We start from the raw sequence: 27,596 nt of genomic DNA, 5'->3' as shown, positions 1-27,596 counted from the left end.
TGGTGAAATAAAGGATTTGGTGTATAAATCTTTGAGCAGGTGAAGTCATGCCTTGGTCACAAGTTTCATTCACTTCCTTTGAACTTTAGTGATCTCCAGTGGCTTTGAGTCATAGCAATGCACTCAAAAGTATCTACTGGCGTCGTAAATGTACACGAGTATTGCCTCATTACATAAAACAACTTCATTGAGAACCTGCAAAGGTTTTTCTATAAAGATTATAGAGCCCAACATCACTAGGCTTCACTGGGCAAAAAGTGGTTGAATCAATGTTGTTTCCAGGTCCTTTTCAACCCCACAATTGAATGTGATGATGTTGATTTGCAGAAAGTCATCAAAGTAAGGGTGTTTCGTCTTGTTCTCAACCAACTGTCAACCTAAATCCCATGTCATAGTGACATTTCATGTTGAATTTAGGTTAGTTGACAACTCAACCAAATTGAGCCGAAATCAAAAATAGACGAACTGACGTCTGTGCCCAGTGTGCTACATCTATAGCCTACAGAAATATGTATATTTAGTAAATAAACCAAGCAGCCATTAAAATACAGGCCATATCATGCTACACAAATCACCTCCTCGCCTTCGGTCCTCCCATGTTTTCTCCCTCCTGCGAGCAGCCACGCTTTGGCTTTCATGAATCACTCACACATTTATTATTCGGCTTTACTAAAATCACTCTCGTTTTTTTAAGTGGATGATACGAATAATATAATTTGATAGGCGAAAAGAAAACTAAAAGTGGATTTGTTGCCAATAAGTCGACGTAAAACAAAGTAGCCGCTCGCGCGCAGTGGTGGAGTTCTCAATTATTGTAACTTTTTATGTTTTGTTTTTCTCCAAAGAACGAGAGCTTCACGCTTTTAGGCGCACGGTGCGTTGAAAAATAACTATTTACAGAAACATATAAAATTGAATATTTTTTATTATTGTGGTTGGTTGCCTTATGACAGTGATTATCCGGGGGCAACGTCAAACGGCTTTATAGCGTCAACCCACCCTGGATGGAGCAATCCGGTTAACTTTATAGCAATAGCAAAGCTCTGTTTGTCGGCTAACTGTCATCGTCCCGGTTAGTGTGAGCTGGATATCCCGCCACGGCACTATGGGCTGCGGGTTGAGGAAACTGGACGACCCAGAGGACAGTAGCCCCGGGAAGATATACTCCACTCTGAAGAGACCGCAAGTGGAGACCATAACAGACACCGTTTACGAGTATGTGCTACTGGACTTCAGTTTGGAAGGTAACGTTATGCGTTAGGATATCATCTCACATTCATTGATAAAACAAAACGGGCTACTCTGGATTTATTCTAAACAATGTTTCTTTAGATATTGACTCTGCTACACTAACTGAATGTAAGAAAACAAAGAAACGTGAATTACTACTTTCTTATGAAATAGCCTGGGCTTGCCCCCCATTTTTACAATGTATGGCTTTTCGTTTTCAAACATTGTCTTACAAATTGAAGATTTGTTTTTCAAATACAAGCGTATTTCTTTGGGTTGATCCTAATTGGAACGAACTACATGTGTGTATCCTGATTCCTGTGCTCTGGCTACTCTCTGTTCTCTTAGCAACCGCTGTCATTTTATTATCCAGAGAAATAGGTCAGGATTTTTTTGCGTGCGTGCGCGCATCCATGTGGGATGAACGATACAGTACCTACTACTGCAGACACCTGCCACCACATTAGAATATGATTCATGATCATCTGGAACTGCCACAACAGACCTTCGTCAAACAGATTTTTTTTTGTGTGTAATCCCGACATGAAGAGTTTTGGAGCCTCAGGCTGGTTGATGTTGTACCCATGGTGGCCTATTTGGAAGGGAAATTATGATTAAGTAAGGCCATGTTAACAGTGGCTGGTGTTCCTTTGAATTGAGTGTTGGTTTATAAAGTGTCTGGTAGAATCTAAACAATGATGTTGAAATCAAATAATGGTCATCAATGCCATCCTAATACAGGGTTTAGTCTTTTTGCCCTAGCACTACACATCTGATTCAAATGATCTAAGCTTGATGATGTTTTGGTCAGCTGTGTAGAGCTAGGGCAAAAAAAACTAAACGCTCACCCCAGGACCCAGTTTGCCCTAAACGCTCACCCCAGGACCCAGTTTGGGAAACCCTGCTCTAATACAAATTACATATTGGTCTGTAGACTGGGACTCCCTGGGGAGCCACCACTCTCTTGCTCACTGTGGTACCTCTGTGTCATCATGGCTATGATCTTTAGATGTGATTAGATAGGTCTGCATGGGTTATTGGGTTTGGGCTGACACAGTAAAGAGTGGCATGGCGCCCAGCCCAGGGGTTGGGATTAAAGCCCGCTAGTTGATAGAGTTCATACAGTCACTCTTATTCTACAGCACAGACCATTTAGTATCTGGACATAGCCGGGATTCATTTGAGTATATTCTCAACAAGCGTGTGTGTGTTTGTTCAAAAGTGCTTTTTTTGGGGGAGATCAGCAGAAAGTCATGAGTTTCCTCCACACCAGCCACATATTACCAAGACCAGTTCAACTGGATATAGGAGTCTCAGTCTGTGTAGGCTGGTGGTGACTTCCACACCAGCCACATATTACCAAGACCAGTTCAACTGGATATAGGAGTCTCAGTCTGTGTAGGCTGGTGGTGACTTCCACACCAGCCACATATTACCAAGACCAGTTCAACTGGATATAGGAGCCTCAGTCTGTGTAGGCTGGTGGTGACTTCCATACCAACCGAAACCTGGTCAAGAAGAAAACATGGCCTCATATACGTTATTGAAATACTGTACTACTTAATTTAAATATCAAATGATATGTCTAGTACTACTATGTACATAATAAGACTGTGGTACAGGTTGTCAAGTTCAACCCTAAATAGCTTGAGTGTGTTATTGAAATGAGGAGCGGTGACTGGAGACAGAGAGAAGCTGTATAATAGATGTCCTGAGGGTCTTTTTTGGAGCGTACATAACCCTGAACATGTCTGAGCTCCATTCCCGAGTGCGGAGCACCTGGCCTGCAGATGTCTCCGAGACAAAGCAAAAAGCACATCACAAGAATACCTCTCTCTCTGCTATGTCAGAGTGCCTCGTGTCTGGCTCTAGGCCTGTGTAGAATAGATAGACATCCACACATTGTTGAATAACAGGAATACTCCAAAAAGTGTCTGGAAATACAACAAATATATGTTTTTAATTTGATGCTCATTGGTCAAGAATTAAAAGGACTGCTGTGCCTACTGCTTTTCATGCCTTTATGTGTTGCTTGTCTGGCTGTGTCACAGAGTTATCTTTATTCTATGTGGGGGATCTTAGCCACATTTGATGCTTGCTGTTGATACTGTATTTTTCCCAAGCCAAGTGTCTCCCACAACCTCCAGTACCAGGCCAAGTGTCTCCCACGACCTCCAGTACCAGGCCAAGTGTCTCCCACGACCTCCAATACCAGGCCAAGTGTCTCCCACGACCTCCAGTACCAGGCCAAGTGTCTCCCACGACCTCCAGTATCAGGCCAAGTGTCTCCCACGACCTCCAGTATCAGGCCGAGTGTCTCCCACGACCTCCAGTATCAGGCCGAGTGTCTCCCACGACCCCCAGTATCAGGCCGAGTGTCTCCCACGACCCCCAGTATCAGGCCGAGTGTCTCCCACGACCTCCAGTATCATGCCGAGTGTCTCCCACGACCTCCAGTATCATGCCGAGTGTCTCCCACGACCTCCAGTATCATGCCGAGTGTCTCCCACGACCTCCAGTATCATGCCGAGTGTCTCCCACGACCTCCAGTATCATGCCGAGTGTCTCCCACGACCTCCAGGACCAGGCCATGTGTCTCCCACAACCTCCAGTATCAGGACAAGTGTCTCCCACGACCTCCAGTATCAGGCCATCTGTCTCCCACGACCTCCAGTATCAGGCCAAGTGTCTCCCACTACCTCCAGTATCATGCCAAGTGTCTCCCACGACCTCCAGTATCATGCCAAGTGTCTCCCACGACCTCCAGTATCATGCCAAGTGTCTCCCACGACCTCCAGTATCAGGCCAAGTGTCTCCCACGACCTCCAGTATCAGGCCATCTGTCTCCCACGACCTCCAGTATCAGGCCAAGTGTCTCCCACGACCTCCAGTATCATGCCAAGTGTCTCCCACGACCTCCAGTATCATGCCAAGTGTCTCCCACGACCTCCAGTATCAGGCCAAGTGTCTCCCACGACCTCCAGTATCAGGCCAAGTGTCTCCCACGACCTCCAGTATCAGGCCATCTGTCTCCCACGACCTCCAGTATCAGGCCAAGTGTCTCCCACGACCTCCAGTATCAGGCCAAGTGTCTCCCACGACCTCCAGGACCAGGCCATGTGTCTCCCACGACCTCCAGTATCATGCCAAGTGTCTCCCACGACCTCCAGTATCATGCCAAGTGTCTCCCACGACCTCCAGTATCATGCCAAGTGTCTCCCACGACCTCCAGTATCATGCCAAGTGTCTCCCACGACCTCCAGTATCATGCCAAGTGTCTCCCACGACCTCCAGTACCATGCCAAGTGTCTCCCACGACCTCCAGTACCATGCCATGTGTCTCCCACGACCTCCAGGACCAGGCCAAGTGTCTCCCACGACCTCCAGTATCAGGACAAGTGTCTCCCACGACCTCCAGTATCAGGCCATCTGTCTCCCACGACCTCCAGTATCAGGCCATCTGTCTCCCACGACCTCCAGTATCAGGCCAAGTGTCTCCCACGACCTCCAGGACCAGGCCATGTGTCTCCCACGACCTCCAGGACCAGGCCATGTGTCTCCCACGACCTCCAGTATCATGCCAAGTGTCTCCCACGACCTCCAGTATCATGCCAAGTGTCTCCCACGACCTCCAGTATCATGCCAAGTGTCTCCCACGACCTCCAGTATCATGCCAAGTGTCTCCCACGACCTCCAGTATCATGCCAAGTGTCTCCCACGACCTCCAGTACCATGCCAAGTGTCTCCCACGACCTCCAGTACCATGCCATGTGTCTCCCACGACCTCCAGGACCAGGCCAAGTGTCTCCCACGACCTCCAGTATCAGGACAAGTGTCTCCCACGACCTCCAGTATCAGGCCATCTGTCTCCCACGACCTCCAGTATCAGGCCATCTGTCTCCCACGACCTCCAGGACCAGGCCAAGTGTCTTCCTTGACCTCCAGGACCAGGCCAAGTGTCTCCCACGACCTCCAGGACCAGGCCATGTGTCTCCCACGACCTCCAGGACCAGGCCAAGTGTCTCCCACGACCTCCAATACCAGGCCACGTGTCTCCCACGACCTCCAGGACCAGGCCAAGTGTCTCCCACGACCTCCAGGACCAGGCCAAGTGTCTCCCACGACCTCCAGGACCAGGCCAAGTGTCTCCCACGACCTCCAGGACCAGGCCAAGTGTCTCCCACGACCTCCAGGACCAGGCCAAGTGTCTCCCACGACCTCCAGGACCAGGCCAAGTGTCTCCCACGACCTCCAGGATCAGGCCAAGTGTCTCCCACGACCTCCAGGACCAGGCCAAGTGTCTCCCACGACCTCCAATACCAGGCCAAGTGTCTCCCACGACCTCCAGGACCAGGCCAAGTGTCTCCCACGACCTCCAATATCAGGCCATCTGTCTTCCACGACCTCCAGTACCAGGCCAAGTGTCTCCCACGACCTCCAGGACCAGGCCAAGTGTCTCCCACGACCTCCAGGACCAGGCCAAGTGTCTCCCACGACCTCCAGGACCAGGCCAAGTGTCTCCCACGACCTCCAGGACCAGGCCAAGTGTCTCCCACGACCTCCAGGACCAGGCCAAGTGTCTCCCACGACCTCCAATACCAGGCCAAGTGTCTCCCACGACCTCCAGGACCAGGCCAAGTGTCTCCCACGACCTCCAATATCAGGCCATCTGTCTTCCACGACCTCCAGTACCAGGCCAAGTGTCTCCCACGACCTCCAGGACCAGGCCAAGTGTCTCCCACGACCTCCAGGACCAGGCCAAGTGTCTCCCACGACCTCCAGGACCAGGCCATGTGTCTCCCACGACCTCCAGGACCAGGCCATGTGTCTCCCACGACCTCCAGGACCAGGCCAAGTGTCTCCCATGACCTCCAGGACCAGGCCAAGTGTCTCCCACGACCTCCAGGACCAGGCCATGTGTCTCCCACGACCTCCAGGACCAGTGCATTCCACTAGATAGATAGACAGGCTGACTGATTACTATGCTCTCTGCTGCAGAGCCTCTGAGAAAGATGTTTCAGTGTGAGGTAGAGCTAAACCGATTATTAAGGATTACATCTAATGTCCTTAATCACCCACCTATGATCTGTTTCATTGTTGTTCTGGGCTTTAGGCCAAACCAGTGGGCTTTAGCTTTAGCAATAACATCAACACTGGACCTGCCTGATGATTGGGGATTAGTTAGAACCCATAACACGTTCCTTCTCCTCTCCTTCGGTTCTCCTTGAAATAAAGAAACATTTCTGACACACACACAAGTGCAAGTAAACAACATCACAGTCAAGCATGCTTGCAAACGCACAAAAAAGCTCAATCTGATGGCCAATTTGCTGACATAAAAACACACGTATCACATTCCAACAGACTGAACAAATATCATATATTTACAGACATTCACACACAACGCACTCTCACTCAAAACGCACACAAACACCTTAGACTGAGATAACAGATAAAAAGACCCTGGCAAGTCCAGATCACAGTGAAATCTCTAGATGAGTGAGTGGCCAGGGAAGCAGAGAAAGGGAAGCTTTTGGCGCCGACAGAGATGGTCGCCTCTTCTAGTCCTTAGGAAACTATGCAGTATTTATTTATTTTTTTATGTATTATTTCTTACATTGTTAGCCCAAAAAATCTTAAGTCTTATTACATACAGCCGGGAGGAACTATTGGATATAAGAGCAACGTCAATTTACCAACATTACAACCAGGAATACAATTTTCCCGAAGCTGGTCCTCTGTTTGGACCACCACCCAGGACAATGGATCGGATCCCAGTAGGCAACCCAAAACAACAACGGCGCCACAGAAGGGGCAGACAGAGTGGTCTTCTGGTCAGGCTCCGTAGACGGGCACATTGCTCACCGCTCCCGAGTATACTACTAGCCAATGTCCAGTCTCTTGACAACAAGGTAGACAAAATTCGAGCAAGGGTTGCCTTCCAGAGAGATATCAGAGATTGTAACATTCTCTGTTTCACGGAAACATGGCTCACTCAGGATATGTTATCAGAGTCGGTACAGCCACCCGGTTTCTTCACGCATCGCGCCGACAGAAACGCATCTCTCTGATAAGAAGAAGGGCGGGGTGTATGCCTTATGATTAAGTCGTGGTGTGATCATAACAACATACAGAAGCTCAAGTCCTTTTGTTCACCTGACCTAGAATGACTTACAATCAAATGCCAACCACATTATTTACCAAGAGAATTCTCTTAGATTATAATCACAGCCGTGTATATCCCCCCCAAGCAGACACCTTGACGGCCCTGAAGGAACTTCATTGGACTCTATTTAAACTGGAAACCATATATCCTGAGGCTGCATTTAATGTAGCTGGAGATTTTAACAAAGCTAATCTGAAAACATGGCTCCCTAAATTTTATCAGCATATCGAATGATCGACCTGGGCTGGCAGCATTCTGGATCATTGCTACACTTCCGCAACGCATACAAAGTCCTCCCTCGCCCTCCTTTCGGCAAATCTGACCACGACTTCATTTTGTTGCTCCCAGCCTATAGACATAAATTAAAACAGGAAACACCGGTGCTCAGGTCTGTTCAACGCTGGTCCGAACAATCGGATTCCACGCTTTAAGATTGCTTCGATCACTTGGACTGGAATATGTTCCGGATAGCCTCAGACAACTCAGACTCTCCTTCACCGCGGCCAACGTGAATAAAACATTTAAACGTGTTAACCCTCGCAAGGCTGCCAGCTCAGGCTCCCATTCCTAACCGCATCCTCAGAGCATGTGCAGACCAGCTGGCTGGTGTGTTTACGGACATATTCAATCAATCTCTATCCCAGTCTGCTGTTCCCACATGCTTCAAGAGGGCCACCATTGTTCCTGTTCCCAAGAAAGCTAAGGTAACTGAGCTAATTGACTATCGCCCCGTAGCACTCACTACCGTCATCATGAAGTGCTTTGACAGAATAGTCAAGGATCATATCACCTCCACCCTAGACACCTAAGACCCACTCCAATTTGCTTACAGCCCCAATAGACGACGCAATCGCAATCACACTGCACACTACCCTATCCCATCTGGACAAGAGGAATACCTATGTAAGAATGCTGTTCATCGATTACAGCTCAGCATTTAACACCATAGTACCCCGCCAAACTTGTCATTAAGCTTGAGACCCTGAGTCTCGACCCCGCCCTGTGCAACTGGGTCCTGGACTTTCTGACGGGCCACCCCAGGTGGTGAGGGTAAGAAACAACATCTCCACCTCGCTGATCCTCAACACTGTGGCACCACAAGGGTGCGTTCTCAGCCCTCTCTTGTTCTCTCTGTTCACCCATGACTGCGTGGCCATGCACGCCTCCAACTCATTCATCAAGTTTGCAGACGACACTACAGTGGTAGGCTTGATTACCAACAATGACGAGATAGCCTACAGGGAGAAGGTGAGGGCCCTCTGAGTGTGGTGTCAGGAAAAAAACTCACACTCAACGTCAACAAAACAAAGGAGATGATTGTGGACTTCAGGAAACAGCAGAGGGAGCCCCCCTATCCACATCGACGGGACAGTAGTGGAGAAGGTGGAAAGTTTTTTTAAGTTCCTCGACGTACACATCACAGACAAACTGAAATGGTCCACCCACACAGACAGCGTGGTGAAGAAGGCGCAACAGCGCCTCTTCAACCTGAGGAGGCTGAAGAAATTTGTCTTGTCACCGAAAACACTCACAAACCTTTACAGATGCACAATCGAGAGCATCCTGTCGGGCTGTATCACTGCCTGGTACGGCAACTGCTCCACCCACAACCGTAAGGCTCTACAGAGGGTAGTGAGGTCTGCACAACTCATCACCAGGGGCAAACTACCTGCCCTCCAGCACACCTACACCACCTGATGTCACAGGAAGGCCAAAAATATCATCAAAGACAACAACCACCCGAGCCACTGCCTGTTCACCTCACTACCATCCAGAAGGTGAGGTCAGTACAGGTGCATCAAAGCTGGGACGGAGAGACTGAAAAACAGCTTCAATCTCAAGGCCATCAGACTGTTAAACAGCCATCACTAACATTGATTGAGTCAGTATGCTGGCAGCAGCCAATCTCTAGCCACTTTAATAATAAAAAACTGGATGTAATAAATGTGTCACTTTAAAAATGCCACGTTATATAACGTTTGCGTTTTTCCAACAATTGTTTACAGACAGATTATTACACTTATAATTCACGATCACAATTCCAGTGGGTCAGAAGTTTGCATACACTAAGTTGACTGTGCCTTTAAACTGCTTGGAAAATTCCCAAAAATTATGTAATGGCTTTAGAAGTTTCTGATAGGCTAATTGACATCATTTAAGTCAATTGGAGGGGTACCTGTGGATGTATTTCAAGGCCTACCATCAAACTCAGTGCCTATTTGCTTGACATGAAGGGAAAATCAAAAGAAATCAGCCAAGACTTCAGAAAACAAATTGTAGACCTCCACAAGTCTGGTTCATCCTTAGGTCCAAATTTCCAAATGCCTGGAGGCACCACATTCATCTGTAGAAACAATAGTACGCAAGTACTAGGAAGGAGACATGTTCTGTCTCCTAGAGATTAACATACTTTGGTGTGAAAAGTGCAAATCAATCCCAGAACAACAGCAAAGGACCTTGTGAAGATGCTGGAGTAAACAGGTACAAAAGTATCTATATCCACAGTAAAACGAGTCCTATATCGACATAACCTGAAAGGTCACTCAGCAAGGAAGAAGCCACTGCTCCAAAACCAATATAAAAAAGCCAGACTACTGTTTGCAACTGTACATGGGGACAAAGATCGTACTTTTTGGAGAAATGTCCTCTCGTCTGAAGAACAAAAAATAGAACTGTTTGGCCATAATGACCATTGTTATGTTTAGAGGAAAAAGGGGGATGCTTGCAAGCCTGAAGAACACCATCCCAACCGTAAAGCACAGGGGTGGCAGCATCATGTTGTGGGGGTGCTTTGCTGCAGGAGGGACTGGTGCACTTCATAAAATAGATGGCATCATGAGGAGGAAAAATTATGTGGATATATTGAAGCAACATCTCAAGACATCAATCATGAAGTTAAAGCTTGGCCGCAAATGGGTCTTCCAAATGGACAATGAACCCAAGCATACTTCCAAAGTTGATTCAAAATAGCTAAAGGACAACCAAATCAAGATATTGGAGTGGCCATCACAAAGCCCTGACCTCAATCCTATAGAAAATATGTGGGCAGAACTGAAAAAGCGTAGGAGGCCTAAAACCTGACTTAGTTACATCAGCTCTGTCAGGAGGAATGGGCCAAAGTCCACCCAACTTATTGTGCGAAGCTTGTGGAAGGCTACCTGAAACGTTTGACACAAGTTAAACAATTTTAAAGGCAATGCTACCAAATACTAATTGTGTGTATGTAAACTTCTGACCCACTGGGAATGTGCTACTACACCTGCATTGCTTGCTGTTTGGGGTTTTAGGCTGGGTGTCTGTACAGCACTTTGAGATATCAGCTGATGTACGAAGGGCTATATAAATACATTTGATTTGATGAAAGAAATAAAAGCTGAAATAAATAATTCTCTACTATTATTCTGACATTTCACATTCTTAAAATAAAGTGGTAATCCTAATTGACCTAAGCCAGGGGATTTTTACTATGATTACATTTTAGGAATTGTGAAAAACTGAGTTTAAATGTATTTTGCTAAGGTGTATGTAAACTTCCGACTTCAACTGTATATACTGTACTCTATACCATCTCCTGCATCTTGCCTATGCCGCAAGGCCATCGCTCATCCATTACATATTCTTATTCATTCCTTTACACTTGTGTATGTATAAGGTAGTTGTTGTGAAATTGTTAGATTACTTGTTAGATATTATTGCACGGTCAGAACTAGAAGCACAAGGATTTCGCTGCACTCGCATTAACATCTGCCAACCATGTGTCTGGCCTGGGATCCCCTCCCATTCCCTGCACACCCCCACCCACCAGCCCAGTAGCAGCCCCGCCAAGTAGCAGCTCAGCCCCGCCCAGTCCAAGCCCACTCCAGCAGCAGCCCAGCCCAGTTGCACCCCAGTAGCTTAGCCTCCTTTTAAAGCTCCATTACTCCTGCCTGTGGTGGAAGCAGAGGCCTGCGGCAGCACATCAAAGTGGCTAATGGCTAAAGCTTCACAAGCTGATTTGGTTCAGCCCCGCAGTCAGTGTGGATGGAAGGAGGGAGGGATGGGGGAGAGCTGGAGCACTCCGCTGGACCCAGGACAGAGGCTGGATAGCAGCCCGTGAATAGAGGGGCAGAGAGGGCATTACACTGCTGATCCAGTGGGACTCTACTGGGCTGAGTGGGGGATGAAGGAATACAAGGGAGGGGATGGAAAGGAGCTGGTTGGATGGATGGATGGATAAATGCACAGGGAAGGATTTGTTGATGAAGGTGTATGGACAGATGTATTCATTAAATATTGCAGTTTGATGGGATTGAAGGATACATGAAAGGATTTGAGAATGAGTGTATCCACCCACCCTGTTATCCTAAAATAGTATGACTAAAGTAGTCTGTCCGAGGTTGGTTATCTCTGACTGTTGAACCTGGATTTCCGTGTAAAAGAACTCATAAGTTCATAGGAGAGTAAATCCATTTGAATTCAATCAAAAACAGGGTTGTCAAACAATTTTATAATTTCTAGAAAAAAATATTTGAATAGAAATGGATATTTCTTTACCTTTTTTAAAATCAAATATCTAAAAACGCGTAAACTCATATTTTTTTTCATATTTGCATATATTGTAGCTTAGACCCTATTTTCACAGTATTTTGTTTTTGTGCTCGCTATCAGCTGAGATATATGCTCTTGAATACAGGGTGGGTGTCATTTCAATCATATAAATATAATTTATAGAATGGACCTATCCTTCAGACCACTGCAATTTAGTTGTTACACCATTGATGTTTAAATTGAATTTCCATTTTTACTAACACAAAGATGGCTGCCACCGTCAAACGTCAACTTCAACGGACAGTCTATTCTATTATCTATATTTCTATGATTTCAAAAGGTTTCCTAGGGAGAATTGACTGCATAATTTAAAACAACAGATATTCCCATTCAGGTCAACATTCTCTGATGTGTGGACCTCCAACCATCTTTGGAATAATTTGAAAGATACTATTTCAATTGTATTCCAATTTTAGTACATGTACTGTATCAACAAAAATATGAAACACGCCCTTTATTCAAGAGCATTAGTGTCTGAACCCATGGTGGGCACACCAAAACACGGTACAATTGGAGTTTATGCCTTTTTTGATCATTGACGTTTTTAAGGTAAGTTTATAAAAACTGTTTTGTAAGTTTTTCAATGATATCAATCTCAACCGTTTATGTTTTCCAGTGACAAAGACATGGATGTCTCATGGTATGGTGGGGTATGCAAAATGGGTCCATTTTGAGCACCTTTATTGCTTGAATGTTTTGTCATTAAGGTTTAGAAAAGTAACTTTCTGAGCACTTCTACAATGGGCAAATACAGATCATTCTGAAAGTTTTCAGACCTCTGTCCACATTTTGTTACATTTTGCCTTTTTCTAAAATGGATTCAATTTTCCCTCAATCTACACACAATACCCCATAATGACAGACATTTTTGCAAATGTATAAAAAAAAATGGAAATATGACATTTACATAAGTATTCAGACCCGTAGTACTTTGTTGAAGCACCTTTGGCAGTTATTACAGTCTTCTTGGGTAGGACGCTACAAGCTTGGCACCCCTGTATTTGGGGAGTTTCTCCCATTCTACTCTGCAGATCCTCTCAAACTCTGTCAGGTTGGATGATGAGCATCACTGCACAGTTATTTTCAGGTCTCTCAGAGATGTTAGATCGGGTTCAAGTCCGGGCAACTCGAGGACATTCAGAGACCTGTTCCAAAGCCACTCCTGCATTGTCTTGGTTGTGTGCTTAGGGTCGTTGTCCAGATGGAAGGTGAACCTTCGCTCCAGTCTGAGGTCCTGAGCGCTCTGGAGCAGGTTTTCATCAAGGATCTCTCTGTACTTTGCTCCGTTCTTTGCTCCGTTCATCTTTCCCTCAATCCTGACTAGTCTTCCAGTCCCTGCCGCTGAAAAACATCCCCACAGCATGATGCTGCCACCACCATACTTCACCGTAGGGATGGTGCCAGGTTTCCTCCAGACATGACACTTGGCATTCAGGCCAAAGAGTTCAATCTTGGTTTCGTCATGGTCTGAGAGTCCTTTAGATGGCTTTTGGCAAACTCCAAGCGGGCTGTCTTGTGCTTTTTACTGAGGAGTGGCTTCCGTCTGGCCACTTTACCATAAAGGCCTGATTTGGTGGAGTGCTGCAAAGATGATTGTCCTTCTGGAAGATTCTCCCATCTCCACAGAGGAACTCTAGAGCTCTGTCAGAGCTCTTGGTCACCTCCCTGACCAAGGCCCTTCTTCTCCAATTGCTCAGTTTGGCTGGGCAGCCAGCTCTAGGAAGTTCTTGGTGGTTCCAACTTCTTCCATTTTTAAGAATGATGGAGGTCGCTGTGTTCTTGGAAACGTTCAATGCTGCAGAAATGTTTTGGTACCCTTCCCCAGATCTGTGTCTCGACACAATCCTGTCTCGGAGCTCTACGGACAGTTCCTTTGACCTCGTGGCGTGGGTTTTGCTCTGACAACTGTGGGATCTTATATAGAGAGGTGTGTGTGCCTTTCCAAATCATGTCCAATCAATTGAATTTCCCACAGGTGGACTCCAATCAAATTGTAGAAACATCTCAAGGATGATGAATGGAAACAGGATGCACCTGAGCTCAATTTCGAGTCTCATAGCAAAGGGTCTGTGTACTTATGTAAATACGTTTTTAAAATATTTTTTATAATACATTTGCAAACATTTCTAAACCTGTTTTTGCTTTGTCATTATGGGGTATTGTGTGTAGATTGCTGAGGACTTTTTTTTATTTAATCCATTTTCGAATAAGGCTGTAACGTAACAAAATGTGTAAAAAGTCAAGGGGTCTGATTACTTTCAGACGGCACTGTATGATTTACCACACCCAGTCTCAGGAATGGCTCAGGAAATGCATTTGGTCAGAGAAGTCATCTTTTTTATTTTCTTACACCTTATTTGTAGAACAATCTTCAAAATGTTATTAAATGTGATGTTCTGGTGCCTCTAGGTCCATTCAGAAAGCTGATCGAGGACCTTATTACTGATGAATGTGATGTTCTGGTGCCTCTAGGTCCATTCAGAAAGCTGATCGAGGACCTTATTACTGATGAATGTGATGTTCTGGTGCCTCTAGGTCCATTCAGAAAGCTGATCGAGGACCTTATTACTGATGAATGTGAATGATCGGGGACCTTATTACTGATGAATGTGATGTTCTGGTGCCTCTAGGTCCATTCAGACAGCTGATCGAGGACCTTATTACTGATGAATGTGATGTTCTGGTGCCTCTAGGTCCATTCAGACAGCTGATCGAGGACCTTATTACTGATGAATGTGATGTTCTGGTGCCTCTAGGTCCATTCAGACAGCTGATCGAGGACCTTATTACTGATGAATGTGATGTTCTGGTGCCTCTAGGTCCATTCAGACAGCTGATCGAGGACCTTATTACTGATGAATGTGATGTTCTGGTGCCTCTAGGTCCATTCAGACAGCTGATCGAGGACCTTATTACTGATGAATGTGATGTTCTGGTGCCTCTAGGTCCATTCAGACAGCTGATCGAGGACCTTATTACTGATGAATGTGATGTTCTGGTGCCTCTAGGTCCATTCAGAAAGCTGATCGAGGACCTTATTACTGATGAATGTGATGTTCTGGTGCCTCTAGGTCCATTCAGACAGCTGATCGAGGACCTTATTACTGATGAATGTGATGTTCTGGTGCCTCTAGGTCCATTCAGACAGCTGATCGAGGACCTTATTACTGATGAATGTGATGTTCTGGTGCCTCTAGGTCCATTCAGACAGCTGATCGAGGACCTTATTACTGATGAATGTGATGTTCTGGTGCCTCTAGGTCCATTCAGACAGCTGATCGAGGACCTTATTACTGATGAATGTGATGTTCTGGTGCCTCTAGGTCCATTCAGACAGCTGATCGAGGACCTTATTACTGATCAATGTGTTTTTTTATTTTTATGACTGCGTTTTTCTTTCTGCTTCCATTTTGTATTATGATGTATTTATTTCTGCAATTCAGGGTTCGTATGTAAAGGAGACCATGGTCTCAGTATGACTCCTTGATAAAATGTAAATACAATTGGTGTGAAAATTACCATATGAGTTGGCAAGACGGTACAAATAGATCTAGGATTACCAATAATTTATGGGCAATTCCACTGTCACCGAATTACGCTTTGACTCAGTTTTCACTTTAAAATGTATGCCAAACAAAAAACATTGATTTCAAGGTTTGCACAAGGGTGACTTTTACTAATTTCCACACATTTAAAAAAAATGAACTGCACAGATACCAACTTTGACATGATGATTGAAGTGGATTTACACCCGGTAACGGAATTAAAACATGGGTTCCTAATCTGTACTACACGGAAATGAATAATTATAAATGTGAATGTCATTCTCCTCATGTTTCACAAGTTTGGACATCACAGTGCAGTACAATACAACAGAGGGTACAGTATACTGTACTCTACTGTACTCAGTATTGTACTGTGCCCTACTCACTACTGTGCTATCCAAACATACATCTATAATAAGTTCAGATTTGGTCCAGACCGTCTGCGGACGTTAACATCAAGGCCAGGGTGGACTGTCCCAACGTCCATGGCTCTCTGGTGTCTGTCGGTGCTCAGTGGGTGAGGATGCTGGCTACAGTAAATGCAAAGAGAGGGGGCTCATTGGTTGGTGTCAGAAAGAGCTGGGTGAGTTGAGGAAGAGAAAGATGGGCCTCCCGAGTGGTGCAGCGGTCTAAGACACTGCATTTTTCCCAAGTGTGTGTGTGTGTGTGTGTTTTTACAGGTAAGATGAGTTACACAAATTATTTAGCTTCAGTCGGCTGGTATGTGACGGTGGCAAAATTGGTTTGACTTCGGATAGGTTCTCTCTGGGGCTAGTTAGAGACCAATAAATTATACAATCTAAATGGGACTTATCATGTTGCATACCTTTTAGTTCGCATTAAATGCTTTCAATATTTGTATATGAATTTATAGTTGGAGGGTTTTAAATCATTGAAATTTGGAGCTATTAGAATTGTAACATTGTCACATGTACATTGTGTAATTTACCAATGGTCCCTAACGAGTTCCATAGGGATATCCAAAGTCAACCCAAATTTACCACGGCTATTACGATTGGGTCGCATGAACCTGCACTCCGAATTGATGATTACTTGTGTCCTGCCAGCTGTTGGCAGGATTGAAACAAACCCAACCTTAATTTACGTTGTGATGTAGTCACAACTACAAGTCTCACTAAACAAAGTTTTAGACAAAACTAACTTTACGACCAAAATTATTCTATTTACACTTTGTAGTAAATTTTGACAGTAGAATGACTCGTATCGATGCCACATAGGCTGTTTTCTAAACAAGAAGTTGTTTTTAGGGGCAGTTGCTCTTTTAAATTTGGAAGAGACTACAAGGTCAGTGGTACCAGCCGACCTGGCTGGTGTTGTGATATGGTTCAACACACCGTGAAGAATCAATTCTGCTCAGCTCAATTGAGTTTCCAGTGAACTCGAGGGACCCTGATTGGCAGAACGGTGTACTGTTTAGCTAATGTAATGATCTGCTAGCAGAGATGGATACATTAGTAGGTTAAGTGCCTTGATAATCCCATTAAGATGATCCTCTTTGCTATGAGATCGACAGTATCGCACTCGCTCTCCGCTTTCATGTTCATCTCCTGAACTCCTGTAGTACAGTGACCTCAAAATATTCACACCTCTTGATTTTTTTTCACACATTTTGTTGTAACCAGCCTGAATTTAAAATGGATTAACTGTAGTTTTTTTTGTCACTGACCTACACACAATACCCCATAATGTCAAAGTGGAATTATGAAGGGTAAAGAAAAAAGAAAAAACAGATTGAATATCCCTTTTGAGTATGGTGAAGTTATTTATTACACTTTGGATGGTGTACCGATATACAGGGTCAATTTAAACCACTGTTTCTCTCAAATAAAAAGCCTGCCGAGAACATTTTGATTAAAAGCATCACTTCTCTGATTCTTCTCAGTTATGATGCCAGCGTCAGACAGAACTTGCTTAAGCAAGGAAGAAGAGGAATTTGTACGCTTCAGTGATAGTCAGAGAAAGAGATTAAAAAGTAACTTGATTTACAGATACAGGCATCCTTCCTAACTCAGTTGCCGGAGAGGAAGGAAACCTCTCAGGGATTTCACCATGAGGTCAATGGTGACAATAAAACAGTTAGAGTTTATTGGCTGTGATAAGAAAAAACTGAGGATGGATCAACAACATTGTAGTTACTCCACAATGCTAACCTAATTGACAGAGTGAAAAGAAGGAAGCCTGTACAGAACAAAAATATTCCAAACAAAGGACTAAAGTAATACTGCAAAAGATTTGGCAAAGCAATTCACTTTTTGTCCTGAATACAAAGTGTTATGTTTGGAACAAATCCAATATGACACATTATTGAGTACCACTCCCCATATTTTCAAGCATGGTGGTGGATGCATCATATGGAGGTCCAGAGAGGACATATGAAATCCCTTGTTAAGTCGATCATAACTTATTTATCTCATGATCACGACATAACAAAAGTTATTTAGCCGAGACCACAAGAAACTCTATAAATAGGAGTGGATGCATTGATGATAGATTGACGGTGTGGCTGAGGCGGCAGAGCCCACGGTGGATCAGCACATATGTTTTGATTGATTGCTACATTAAGGGATGGTATATTTTAATGCTAACATTATGCTTTCATTTGTTTGGAGATCATTATCAGTTTATAAGTTAGAATGATAGCAAGCTAAATGTCCCTTGTGCTAAGTGCTCTTGGGGCATCTAAGCCCTCGTAGGGTATTTACAGTGGCTTGCGAAAGTATTCACCCCACTTGCCATTTTTCCTATTTTGTTGCCTTACAAATTGGAATTAAAATCGATTTTTGGGGGGTTTGTATCATTTGATTTACGCAACATGCCTACCACTTTGAAGATGCAAAATATTTTTTATTGTGAAATGAACAAGAAATAAGACAAAAACAGAGAACTTTAGCGTGCATAACTATTCACCCACCCAAAGTCAATACTTTGTAGAGCCACCTTTTGCAGGAATTACAGCTGCAAGTCTCTTTGGGTATGTCTCTATAAGCTTGGCACATCTAGCCACTGGGATTTTGCCCATTCTTCAAAGCAAAACTGCTTCAGCTCCTTCAAGTTGGACGGGTTCTGCTGGTGAACAACAGTCTTTAAGTCCTACAACAGATTCTCAATTGGATTGAGGTCTGGGCTTTGACTAGGCCATTCCAATTCCAAGACATTTAAATGTTTCCCCTTAAACCATGAGTGTTGCTTTAGCAATATACTTAGGGTCATTGTCCTGCTGGAAGTTGAACCTCCTCCCCAGTCTCAAATCTCTGGAAGACTGAAACAGGTTTCCCTCGAGAATTTCCTTGTATTTAGCGCCATCCATCATTCCTTCAATTCTGACCAGTTTCCCAGTCCCTGCCGATGGAAAAACATCCACACAGCATGTTGCTGCCACCACCGTGCTTCACTGTGGGGATGATGTTCTCGGGGTGATGCGAGGTGTTGGGTTCGCGCCAGACATAGCGTTTTCCTTGATGGCCAAAAAGCTACATTTTAGTCTCATCTGACCAGAGTACCTTCTTCCATATGTTTGGGGAGTCTCCCACATGGCTTTTGGCGAACACCAAACGTGTTCGCTTATTTTTTTCTTTAAGCTATGGCTTTTTTTCTGGACACTCTTTCGTAAAGGCCAGCTCTGTGGAGTGTACGGCTTAAAGTGGTCCTATGGACAGATACTCCAATCTCCTCCTTCGGGGTTATCTTCGGTCTCTTTGTTGCCTCTCTGATTAATGCCCTCCTTGCCTGGTCTGTGAGTTTTGGTGGACGGCCCTCTCTTGGCAGGTTTGTTGTGGTGCCATATTATTTTAAATAATGGATTTAATGGTGTTCCGTGGGATGTTCAAAGTTTCTGATCTTTTTTTATAACTCAACCCTGATCTGTACGTCTCCACAACTTTCTCCCTGACCTGTTTGGAGAGCTCCTTGGTCTTCGTGGTGCTGCTTGCTTGGTGGTGCCCCTTGCTTAGTGTGTTGCAGACTCTGGGGCCTTTCAGAACAGGTGTGTGTGTGTGTGTGTGTACAGTGGGGCAAAAAAGTATTTTCTATGGGGTTGAGATCTGGAGACTGGCTAGGCAACTCCAGTACCTTGAAATGCTTCTTACGAAGCCACTCCTTCGTTGCCCAGGCGGTGTGTTTGGGATCATTGTCTTCCTGAAAGACCCAGCCACGTTTCATCTTCAATGCCCTTGCTGATGGTAGGCTTTGTTACTTTGGTCCCAGCTCTCTGAAGGTCATTCACTAGGTCCCCCCGTGTGGTTTTGGGATTTTTGCTCACCATTCTTGTGATCATTTTGACCCCACGGGGTGAGATCTTGCGTGGAGCCCCAGATCGAGGGAGATTATCAGTGGTCTTGTATGTCTTCCATTTCCTAATAATTGCTCCCACAGTTGATTTCTTCAAACCAAGCTGCTTACCTATTGCAGATTCAGTCTTCCCAGCCTGGTGCAGGTCTACAATTTTGTTTCTGATGTCCTTTGACAGCTCTTTGGTCTTGGCCATAGTGGAGTTTGGAGTGTGACTGTTTGAGGTTGTGGACAGGTGTCTTTTATACTGATAACAAGTTCAAACAGGTGCCATTAATACAGGTAACGAGTGGAGGACAGAGGAGCCTCTTAAAGAAGAAGTTACAGGTCTGTGAGAGCCAGAAATCTTGCTTTTTTGTAGGTGACCAAATACTTATTTTCCACCATAATTTGCAAATAAATTCATTAAAAATCCTACAATGTGATTTTCTGGATTTCTTTTCTTTTAATTTTGTCTGTCATAGTTGAAGTGTACCTATGATGAAAATTACAGGCCTCTCTCATCTTTTTAAGTGGGAGAACTTGCACAATTGGTGGCTGACTAAATACTTTTTTGCCCCACTGTATATATATATACTGAGATCATGTGGCACTTAGATTGCACACAGGTGTACTTTATTTAACTAATTATGTGACTTCTGAAGGTAATTGGTTGCACCAGATCTTAATTATGAGCTTCATAGCAAAGGGGGTGAATACATATGCACACACCACTTTTCATTTCACTTCACCAATTTGGAATATTTTGTGTATGTCCATTACATGAAATCCAAATAAAAATCCATTTAAATTACAGGTTGTAATGCAACAAAATAGGAAAAACACCAAGATGGATGAATACTTTTGCAAGGCACTGTCAGCCCTGAACGATGCCTAACAGGCAGCCCTGTCTCCCTGGCTGTATTCTGCCGCCAAGACCACAGCCAATCACATTTAAGCAACAATTCAGCTACAGAGCCTTCAGAAAGTATTCATTCCATATTTTATTTTGTTACAACCTGAATTTTCTTACCCATCTACACACAATACCCCATAATGACAAAGTGAAAACATGTTTTAAGAAATGTTAGTACATTTTTTGAAAATGAAAACAGAAATATCTCATTTACATAAGTATTGTAATACATTTTTTCATGATATTATACTTTGACATTAGAGTATTTTGTGTAGATCATTGACAAAAAATGGAAAATATAGAAAAAGTCAAGGGGTGTGAATACCTTCCGAGGGCACTGTATATTTGGAATCAATCGAGCATCACTTTTTCAGTGCAATTTTTAAGTAAAAAATAGGTATTAGGTTAACAATAGATAAGGGGGGGGGGAAGTTGGGCTATTTGAGGTAATATGTAGATGGAGGTATAGTTAAAGTGACTATGCATAGATGATAAACAGAAAGTATCAGCAGCGTAAAAGAGGGGTTGGCGGGGGTTGCCTTATGGTCCTAGACTTGGCGCTCCGGTACTGCTTGCCGTGCGGTAGCAGAAAGAACTGTCTATGACTCGGGTGGCTGGAGTCTTTGACAATTTTTAGGGCCTTCCTCTGACGCCGCCTGCTGTAGAGGTCCTGGATGGCAGGCAGCTTAGCCCCAGTGATTGTACTGGGCCGTACACACTACGCTCTATAGTGCCTTGCGGTCGGAGGCCGAGCCGTTTCCGTACCAGGTAGTGATGTAACCAGTCAGGATGTTCTTGATGTTGCAGCTGTAGAACCATTTGAGGATCTGAAGACCCATGCCAAATCATTTCAGTCTCCTGAGGGGGAATAGGTTTTTTCGTGCCTGCTTCACGACTGTCTTGGTGTGTTTTGGACCATGTTGGTGATGTGGACACCAAGGAACTTGAAGCTCTCAACCTGTTCTAGTACAGCCCTGTTGATGAGAATGGGGGTGCGCTCGGTCATCCTTTTCCTGTCGTCCACAATCCTCTCCTTTTGTCTTGCTCACGTTGAGGGATAGGTTGTTATTCTGGCACTACCCGGCCAGGTCTCTGACCTCCTCCCTATATGCTGTCTCATCGGGGATCAGGCCTACCACTGTTGTTGTCTGCAAACTTAATGATGGTGTTGGAGTCATGCCTGGCCATGCAGTTGTGAGTGAACATGGAGTACAGGAGGGGACTGAGCACGCACCCCTGAGGGGCTCCAGTGTTGAGGATCAGCGTGGCAGATGTGTTGCTACCTAGCCTCACCACCTGGGGGCGGCCTTTCAGGAAGTCCAGTATCCAGTTGCAGAGGGAGATGTTTAGTCCCAGGGTCCTTAGCTTAGTGATGATCTTTGAGGGCACTATGGTGTTAAATGCTGAGCTGTAGTCAATGAATAGCATTCTCACGTAGGTGTTCCTTTTGTCCAGGTGGGAAAGGGCAGTGTGGAGTGCAATAGAGTGCATCATCTGTTTGAGCGGTATGCAAATTGGAGTGGGTTTATTTTGGGATAATGGTGTTAATGTGAGCCATTACCAGCCTTTCAAAGCACTTCACGTCTACGGACGTGAGTGCTATGGGTCTGTAGTCATTTAGGCAGGTTGCCTTTGTGTTCTTGGGCACAGAGACTATGGTGGTCTGCTTGAAACATGTTGGTATTACAGACTCAATCAAGGACATGTTGAAAACTTGCCAGTTGGTGTGTCCGTTTATCCTCATTCCTTCTCTTCTACTTTTGCCAGCTTTCTTCTCCATCTTTCTCACTTTTACACAAGCTCTCCCTGTCACAGACCAGCTTTCTTCTCCCTCTTTCTCACTTTTACACAAGCTCTCCCTGTCACAGACCAGCTTTCTTCTCCCTCTTTCTCACTTTTACACAAGCTCTCCCTGTCACAGACCAGCTTTCTTCTCCCTCTTTCTCACTTTTACACAAGCTCTCCCTGTCACAGACCAGCTTTCTTCTCCCTCTTTCTCACTTTTACACAAGCTCTCCCTGTCACAGACTTTTACACAAGCTCTCCCTGTCACAGACTAGCTTTCTTCTCCCTCTTTCTCACTTTTACACAAGCTCTCCCTGTCACAGACCAGCTTTCTTCTCCCTCTTTCTCACTTTTACACAAGCTCTCCCTGTCACAGACCAGCTTTCTGGCTCATAAAATCTTTCTCTAAACCCACCTTTTTTTTTGCGCCACACTTGGTATCTGTCCATCTCCTTCCCCCCCTCCTGTGCTCCCCCTCTTCTCTCCACGCTTTTTCTCACACATGGGGAGAACAGAGGGCTCAGTGTGTGTGTTGACAGGGGTGAGCTGTGGGGATGGGAGTGGGTGTGAGGGGGCTTTAAGAAGGGAGATGGAGAGTGACGACAGCACCTCGACATACATGTGTGTGACACTGGAGACTGGATGAATAGCCCAGCGTTGAGCTCCACTAGGGAGCTATTTGTCGAAGTGTGTCACTCCTTGCTCTAGAGCTTAGGTGGGACCCATCACACACGGTGAGATGACAGAGACACTGCCAGGTCAAAAACTTCCAAAGACTTGCCAGGATCTTTCTGTTTCAACCATGGCCAAATTCAGCCAGGCCCTGCAAAATTCACATGGAGAATTGTCAGTAACAAGCTCTTATCTCAGTCTGAGGTGTTTGTGTGGGAGTGTGTGAGTGTGCGTTTTGAGTGAGTGTTTTGTGTGTTTGTTCAGTCTGTTGGAATGTGTTGAGCGTGTTTTTATGTCCAAGAATGGGCCGTCTGATTTGGTGTTGTGTTTTTGTGCGCTTGCATGCATGCTTGACTGTGTGTGTGTGTGTGTGTGTGTTTGTGTGTGTGTGTGTGTGTGTGTGGCACAGCGCCAGCCCCTGTGAACAGACCCTCTTTGTGGACACAAGAAGTATAGTGATGGTGGTGCTATAACTCTCCAGAGACTCCACTAGATTACACCTCACATATTACCAACACAACGCCCCCTCAACAGACAAGAACCAACTTCTAAACAACAACAACATAAACAACAATCCAGCAGCACAAACAACCAGCACTAAAGTATCAATGCAAGAGACAAACTCGATGCAACTCCCCCACAACACTGCAAACCAATCAAAACAAAGCGCCATGCCAGCCTTAACTTATCAGCAACACATGGCTGTTCAAAAAAACTATGTACAGTTGAAGTCGGAAGTTTACATACACCTCCTTGATACTCCTTTCCAATACTCAGTTTTTTGCAATTTCTGACATTTAATCCTAATAAAAATTCCCTGTCTTAGGTCAGTTAGGATCACCAATTTATTTTAAGAATGTGAAATGTCAGAATTAAGAGTGATTTATTTCAGCTTTTATTTCTTTCATCACATTCCCAGTGGGTCAGACGTTTCCGTACACTCAATTAGTATTTGGTAGCATTGCCTTTAAATTGTTTCACTTGGGTCAAACGTTTCGGGTAGCCTTCTACAAGCTTCCCACAATAAGTTAGGTGAATTTTGGCCCATTCCTCCTGATAGAGCTGGTGTAACTGAGACAGGTTTGTAGGCCTACTTGCTCGCATACGCTTTTTCAGTTCTGCCCGCACATTTTCTATGGGATTGAGGTCAGGGCTTTTTGATGGTCACTCCAATACCTTGCCTTTGTTGTCCTTAAGCAATTTTGCTACAACTTTGGAAGTATGCTTGGGGTCATTGTTAGTTTGGAAGACCCATTTGCGACCAAGCTTTAACTTCCTGACTGATGTCTTGAGATGTTGCTTCAATATATCCACATAATTCTCCATCCTCATGATGCCATCTATTTTGTGAAGTGCACCAGTCCCTCCTGCAGCAAAGCACCCCACAACATGATGCTGCCACCCCCGTGATTCACGGTTGGGATGGTGTTCTTCGGCCTGCAAGCATCCCCCTTTTTCCTCCAAACATAATGGCCAAACAGTTCTATTTTTGTTTCATCAGACCAGAGGACATTTCTCCAAAAAGTATGATCTTTGTCCCCATGTGCAGTTGCAAACCGTAGTCTGGCTTTTTTATGGTGGTTTTGGAGCTGTGGCTTCTTCCTTGCTGAGTGGCCTTTCAGGTTATGTCGATATAGGACTCATTTTACTGTGGATACAGATACTGTACCTGTTTCCTCCAGCATATTCACAAGGTTCTTTGCTGTTGTTCTGGGATTGATTTGCACTTTTCACACCAAAGTACGTTCATCTCTAGGTGACAGAACGTGTCTCCTTCCTGAGCAGTATGATGGCTGCGTGGTCCCATGGTGTTTATACTTGCGTACTATTGTTTGTACAGGTGATGAATGTGGTACCTTCAGGCATTTGGAAATTGCTTCCAAGGATGAACCAGACGTGGAGGTCTAAAAAAAAATCTGAGGTCTTGGCTGATTTCTTTTGATTTTCCCATGATGTCAAGCAAAGAGGCACTGAGTTTGAAGGTAGGCCTTGAAATACATCCACAGGTACACCTCCAATTGACTCAAATGATGTCAATTAGCCTATCAGAAGCTTCTAAAGCCTTAACATCATTTTGTGGAATTTTCCAAGCTGTTTAAAGGCACAGTCAACTTAGTGTATGTAAACTTCTGACCCACTGGAATTGTGATTAAGTGTAATAATCTGTCTGCAAACAATTTGTTGGAAAAATGACTTGTCATGCACAAAGTAGATGTCCTAACCGACTTACCAAAACTATAGTTTGTTAACAATAAATTTGTGGAGTGGTTGAACAACAAGTTTGAATGACTCCAACCTAAGTATATGTAAACTTCCGACTTCAACTGTAAGTGAAGCACCACCACATTTTTTTATTTTTTATTTTTTATTTCACCTTTATTTAACCAGGTAGGCTAGTTGAGAACAAGTTCTCATTTGCAACTGCGACCTGGCCAAGATAAAGCATAGCAGTGTGAACAGACAACACAGAGTTACACATGGAGTAAACAATTAAAACAAGTCAATAACACAGTAGGAAAAAAATGGGCAGTCTATATACAATGTGTGCAAAAGGCATGAGGAGGTAGGCGAATAATACAATTTTGCAGATTAACACTGGAGTGATAAATGATCAGATGGTCATGTACAGGTAGAGATATTGGTGTGCAAAAGAGCAGAAAAGTAAAAAAATAAAAAAATAAAAAAACAGTATAAAAACAGTATGGGAATGAGGTAGGTGAAAATGGGTGGGCTATTTACCAATAGACTATGTACAGCTGCAGCGATCGGTTACCTGCTCGGATAGCTGATGTTTGAAGTTGGTGAGGGAGATAAAAGTCTCCAACTTCAGCGATTTTTGCAGTTCGTTCCAGTCACAGGCAGCAGAGTACTGGAACGAAAGGCGGCCAAATGAGGTGTTGGCTTTAGGGATGATCAGTGAGATACACCTGCTGGAGCGCGTGCTACGGATGGGTGTTGCCATCGTGACCAGTGAACTGAGATAAGGCGGAGCTTTACCTAGCATGGACTTGTAGATGACCTGGAGCCAGTGGGTCTGGCGACGAATATGTAGCGAGGGCCAGCCGACTAGAGCATACAAGTCGCAGTGGTGGGTGGTATAAGGTGCTTTGGTGACAAAACGGATGGCACTGTGATAGACTGCATCCAGTTTGCTGAGTAGAGCGTTGGAAGCCATTTTGTAGATGACATCGCCGAAGTCGAGGATCGGTAGGATAGTCAGTTTTACTAGGGTAAGCTTGGCGGCGTGAGTGAAGGAGGCTTTGTTGCGGAATAGAAAGCCGACTCTTGATTTGATTTTCGATTGGAGATGTTTGATGTGAGTCTGGAAGGAGAGTTTGCAGTCTAGCCAGACACCTAGGTACTTATAGATGTCCACATATTCAAGGTCGGAACCATCCAGGGTGGTGATGCTAGTCGGGCATGCGGGTGCAGGCAGCGATCGGTTGAAAAGCATGCATTTGGTTTTACTCGCGTTTAAGAGCAGTTGGGAGGCCACGGAAGGAGTGCTGTATGGCATTGAAGCTCGTTTGGAGGTTAGATAGCACAGTGTCCAATGACGGGCCGAAAGTATATAGAATGGTGTCATCTGCGTAGAGGTGGATCAGGGAATCGCCCGCAGCAAGAGCAACATCATTGATATATACAGAGAAAAGAGTCGGACCGAGAATTGAACCCTGTGGCACCCCCATAGAGACTGCCAGAGGACTGGACAGCATGCCCTCCGATTTGACACACTGAACTCTGTCTGCAAAGTAATTGGTGAACCAGGCAAGGCAGTCATCCGAAAAACCGAGGCTATTGAGTCTGCCGATAAGAATATGGTGATTGACAGAGTCGAAAGCCTTGGCGAGGTCGATGAAGACGGCTGGCTGCACAGTACTGTCTTTTATCGATGGCGGTTATGATATCGTTTGAACACACTACCACAGCTGGAGCAGGAGCTGGTAAGATGCAGTATTTATAGTGTGGTGGTTCCGTGGTGGTGGGGCTTGCCCTGGGTTAGAGGTGGAAAGGAATTTACTGGAGCAACAGATGTCTCTCTGTCTGATCAGTATAGCAAGAGGAAGAGCTGGGAATGTGTCTTGTTTTGGAACCATAAACTGAGGGAAGTTGGTGATGTGTCTTGTTTTGGAACCATAAACTGAGAGAAGTTGGTGATGTGTTTTGTTGTAGAAGTGTGAGACTAACCACATTTCCATCCAACCATTTCATGCTGATTAATAACCTGACAAAAAAAAGTCCCGACCTGGTTGATAGAATCATGAAATGCTGGTACAATTTTCTAAATGCCGACAGACAATTTGTTTGTAAGACATGGTGGGATCTTTTTGTGTTTGTAAAATTATAAAATGGCGGTGGAAATGCCTTTATGCGCAAATATTTATATAACCATCTTATCGAAGTAAAC

At 44.7% G+C, this 27,596-nt stretch overlaps 1 protein-coding gene across 1 annotated transcript in view; it reads left to right on the top strand.

The window, feature by feature from the left end:
• The first annotated feature begins 616 nt into the window (after nucleotides 1-616).
• LOC115130313 (raftlin-2-like) overlaps nucleotides 617-27,596 on the top strand; it is a 48,655-nt gene continuing 21,675 nt past the window's right edge. Inside the window, exon 1 of the mRNA XM_029661324.2 lies at nucleotides 617-1,244. Coding sequence (XP_029517184.2) covers nucleotides 1,106-1,244 — 139 coding nt within the window. The 5' untranslated portion in view covers nucleotides 617-1,105. The remainder of the gene's footprint in view (nucleotides 1,245-27,596) is intronic.

This window comes from Oncorhynchus nerka, linkage group LG1 (genome assembly GCF_034236695.1).
Source record: "Oncorhynchus nerka isolate Pitt River linkage group LG1, Oner_Uvic_2.0, whole genome shotgun sequence".
In the NCBI taxonomy this organism is placed as follows: Eukaryota; Metazoa; Chordata; class Actinopteri; order Salmoniformes; family Salmonidae; genus Oncorhynchus; species Oncorhynchus nerka.
Note: the sequence above shows the minus strand (reverse complement) of the source record. Positions and strands in the feature narration are given on the sequence as shown.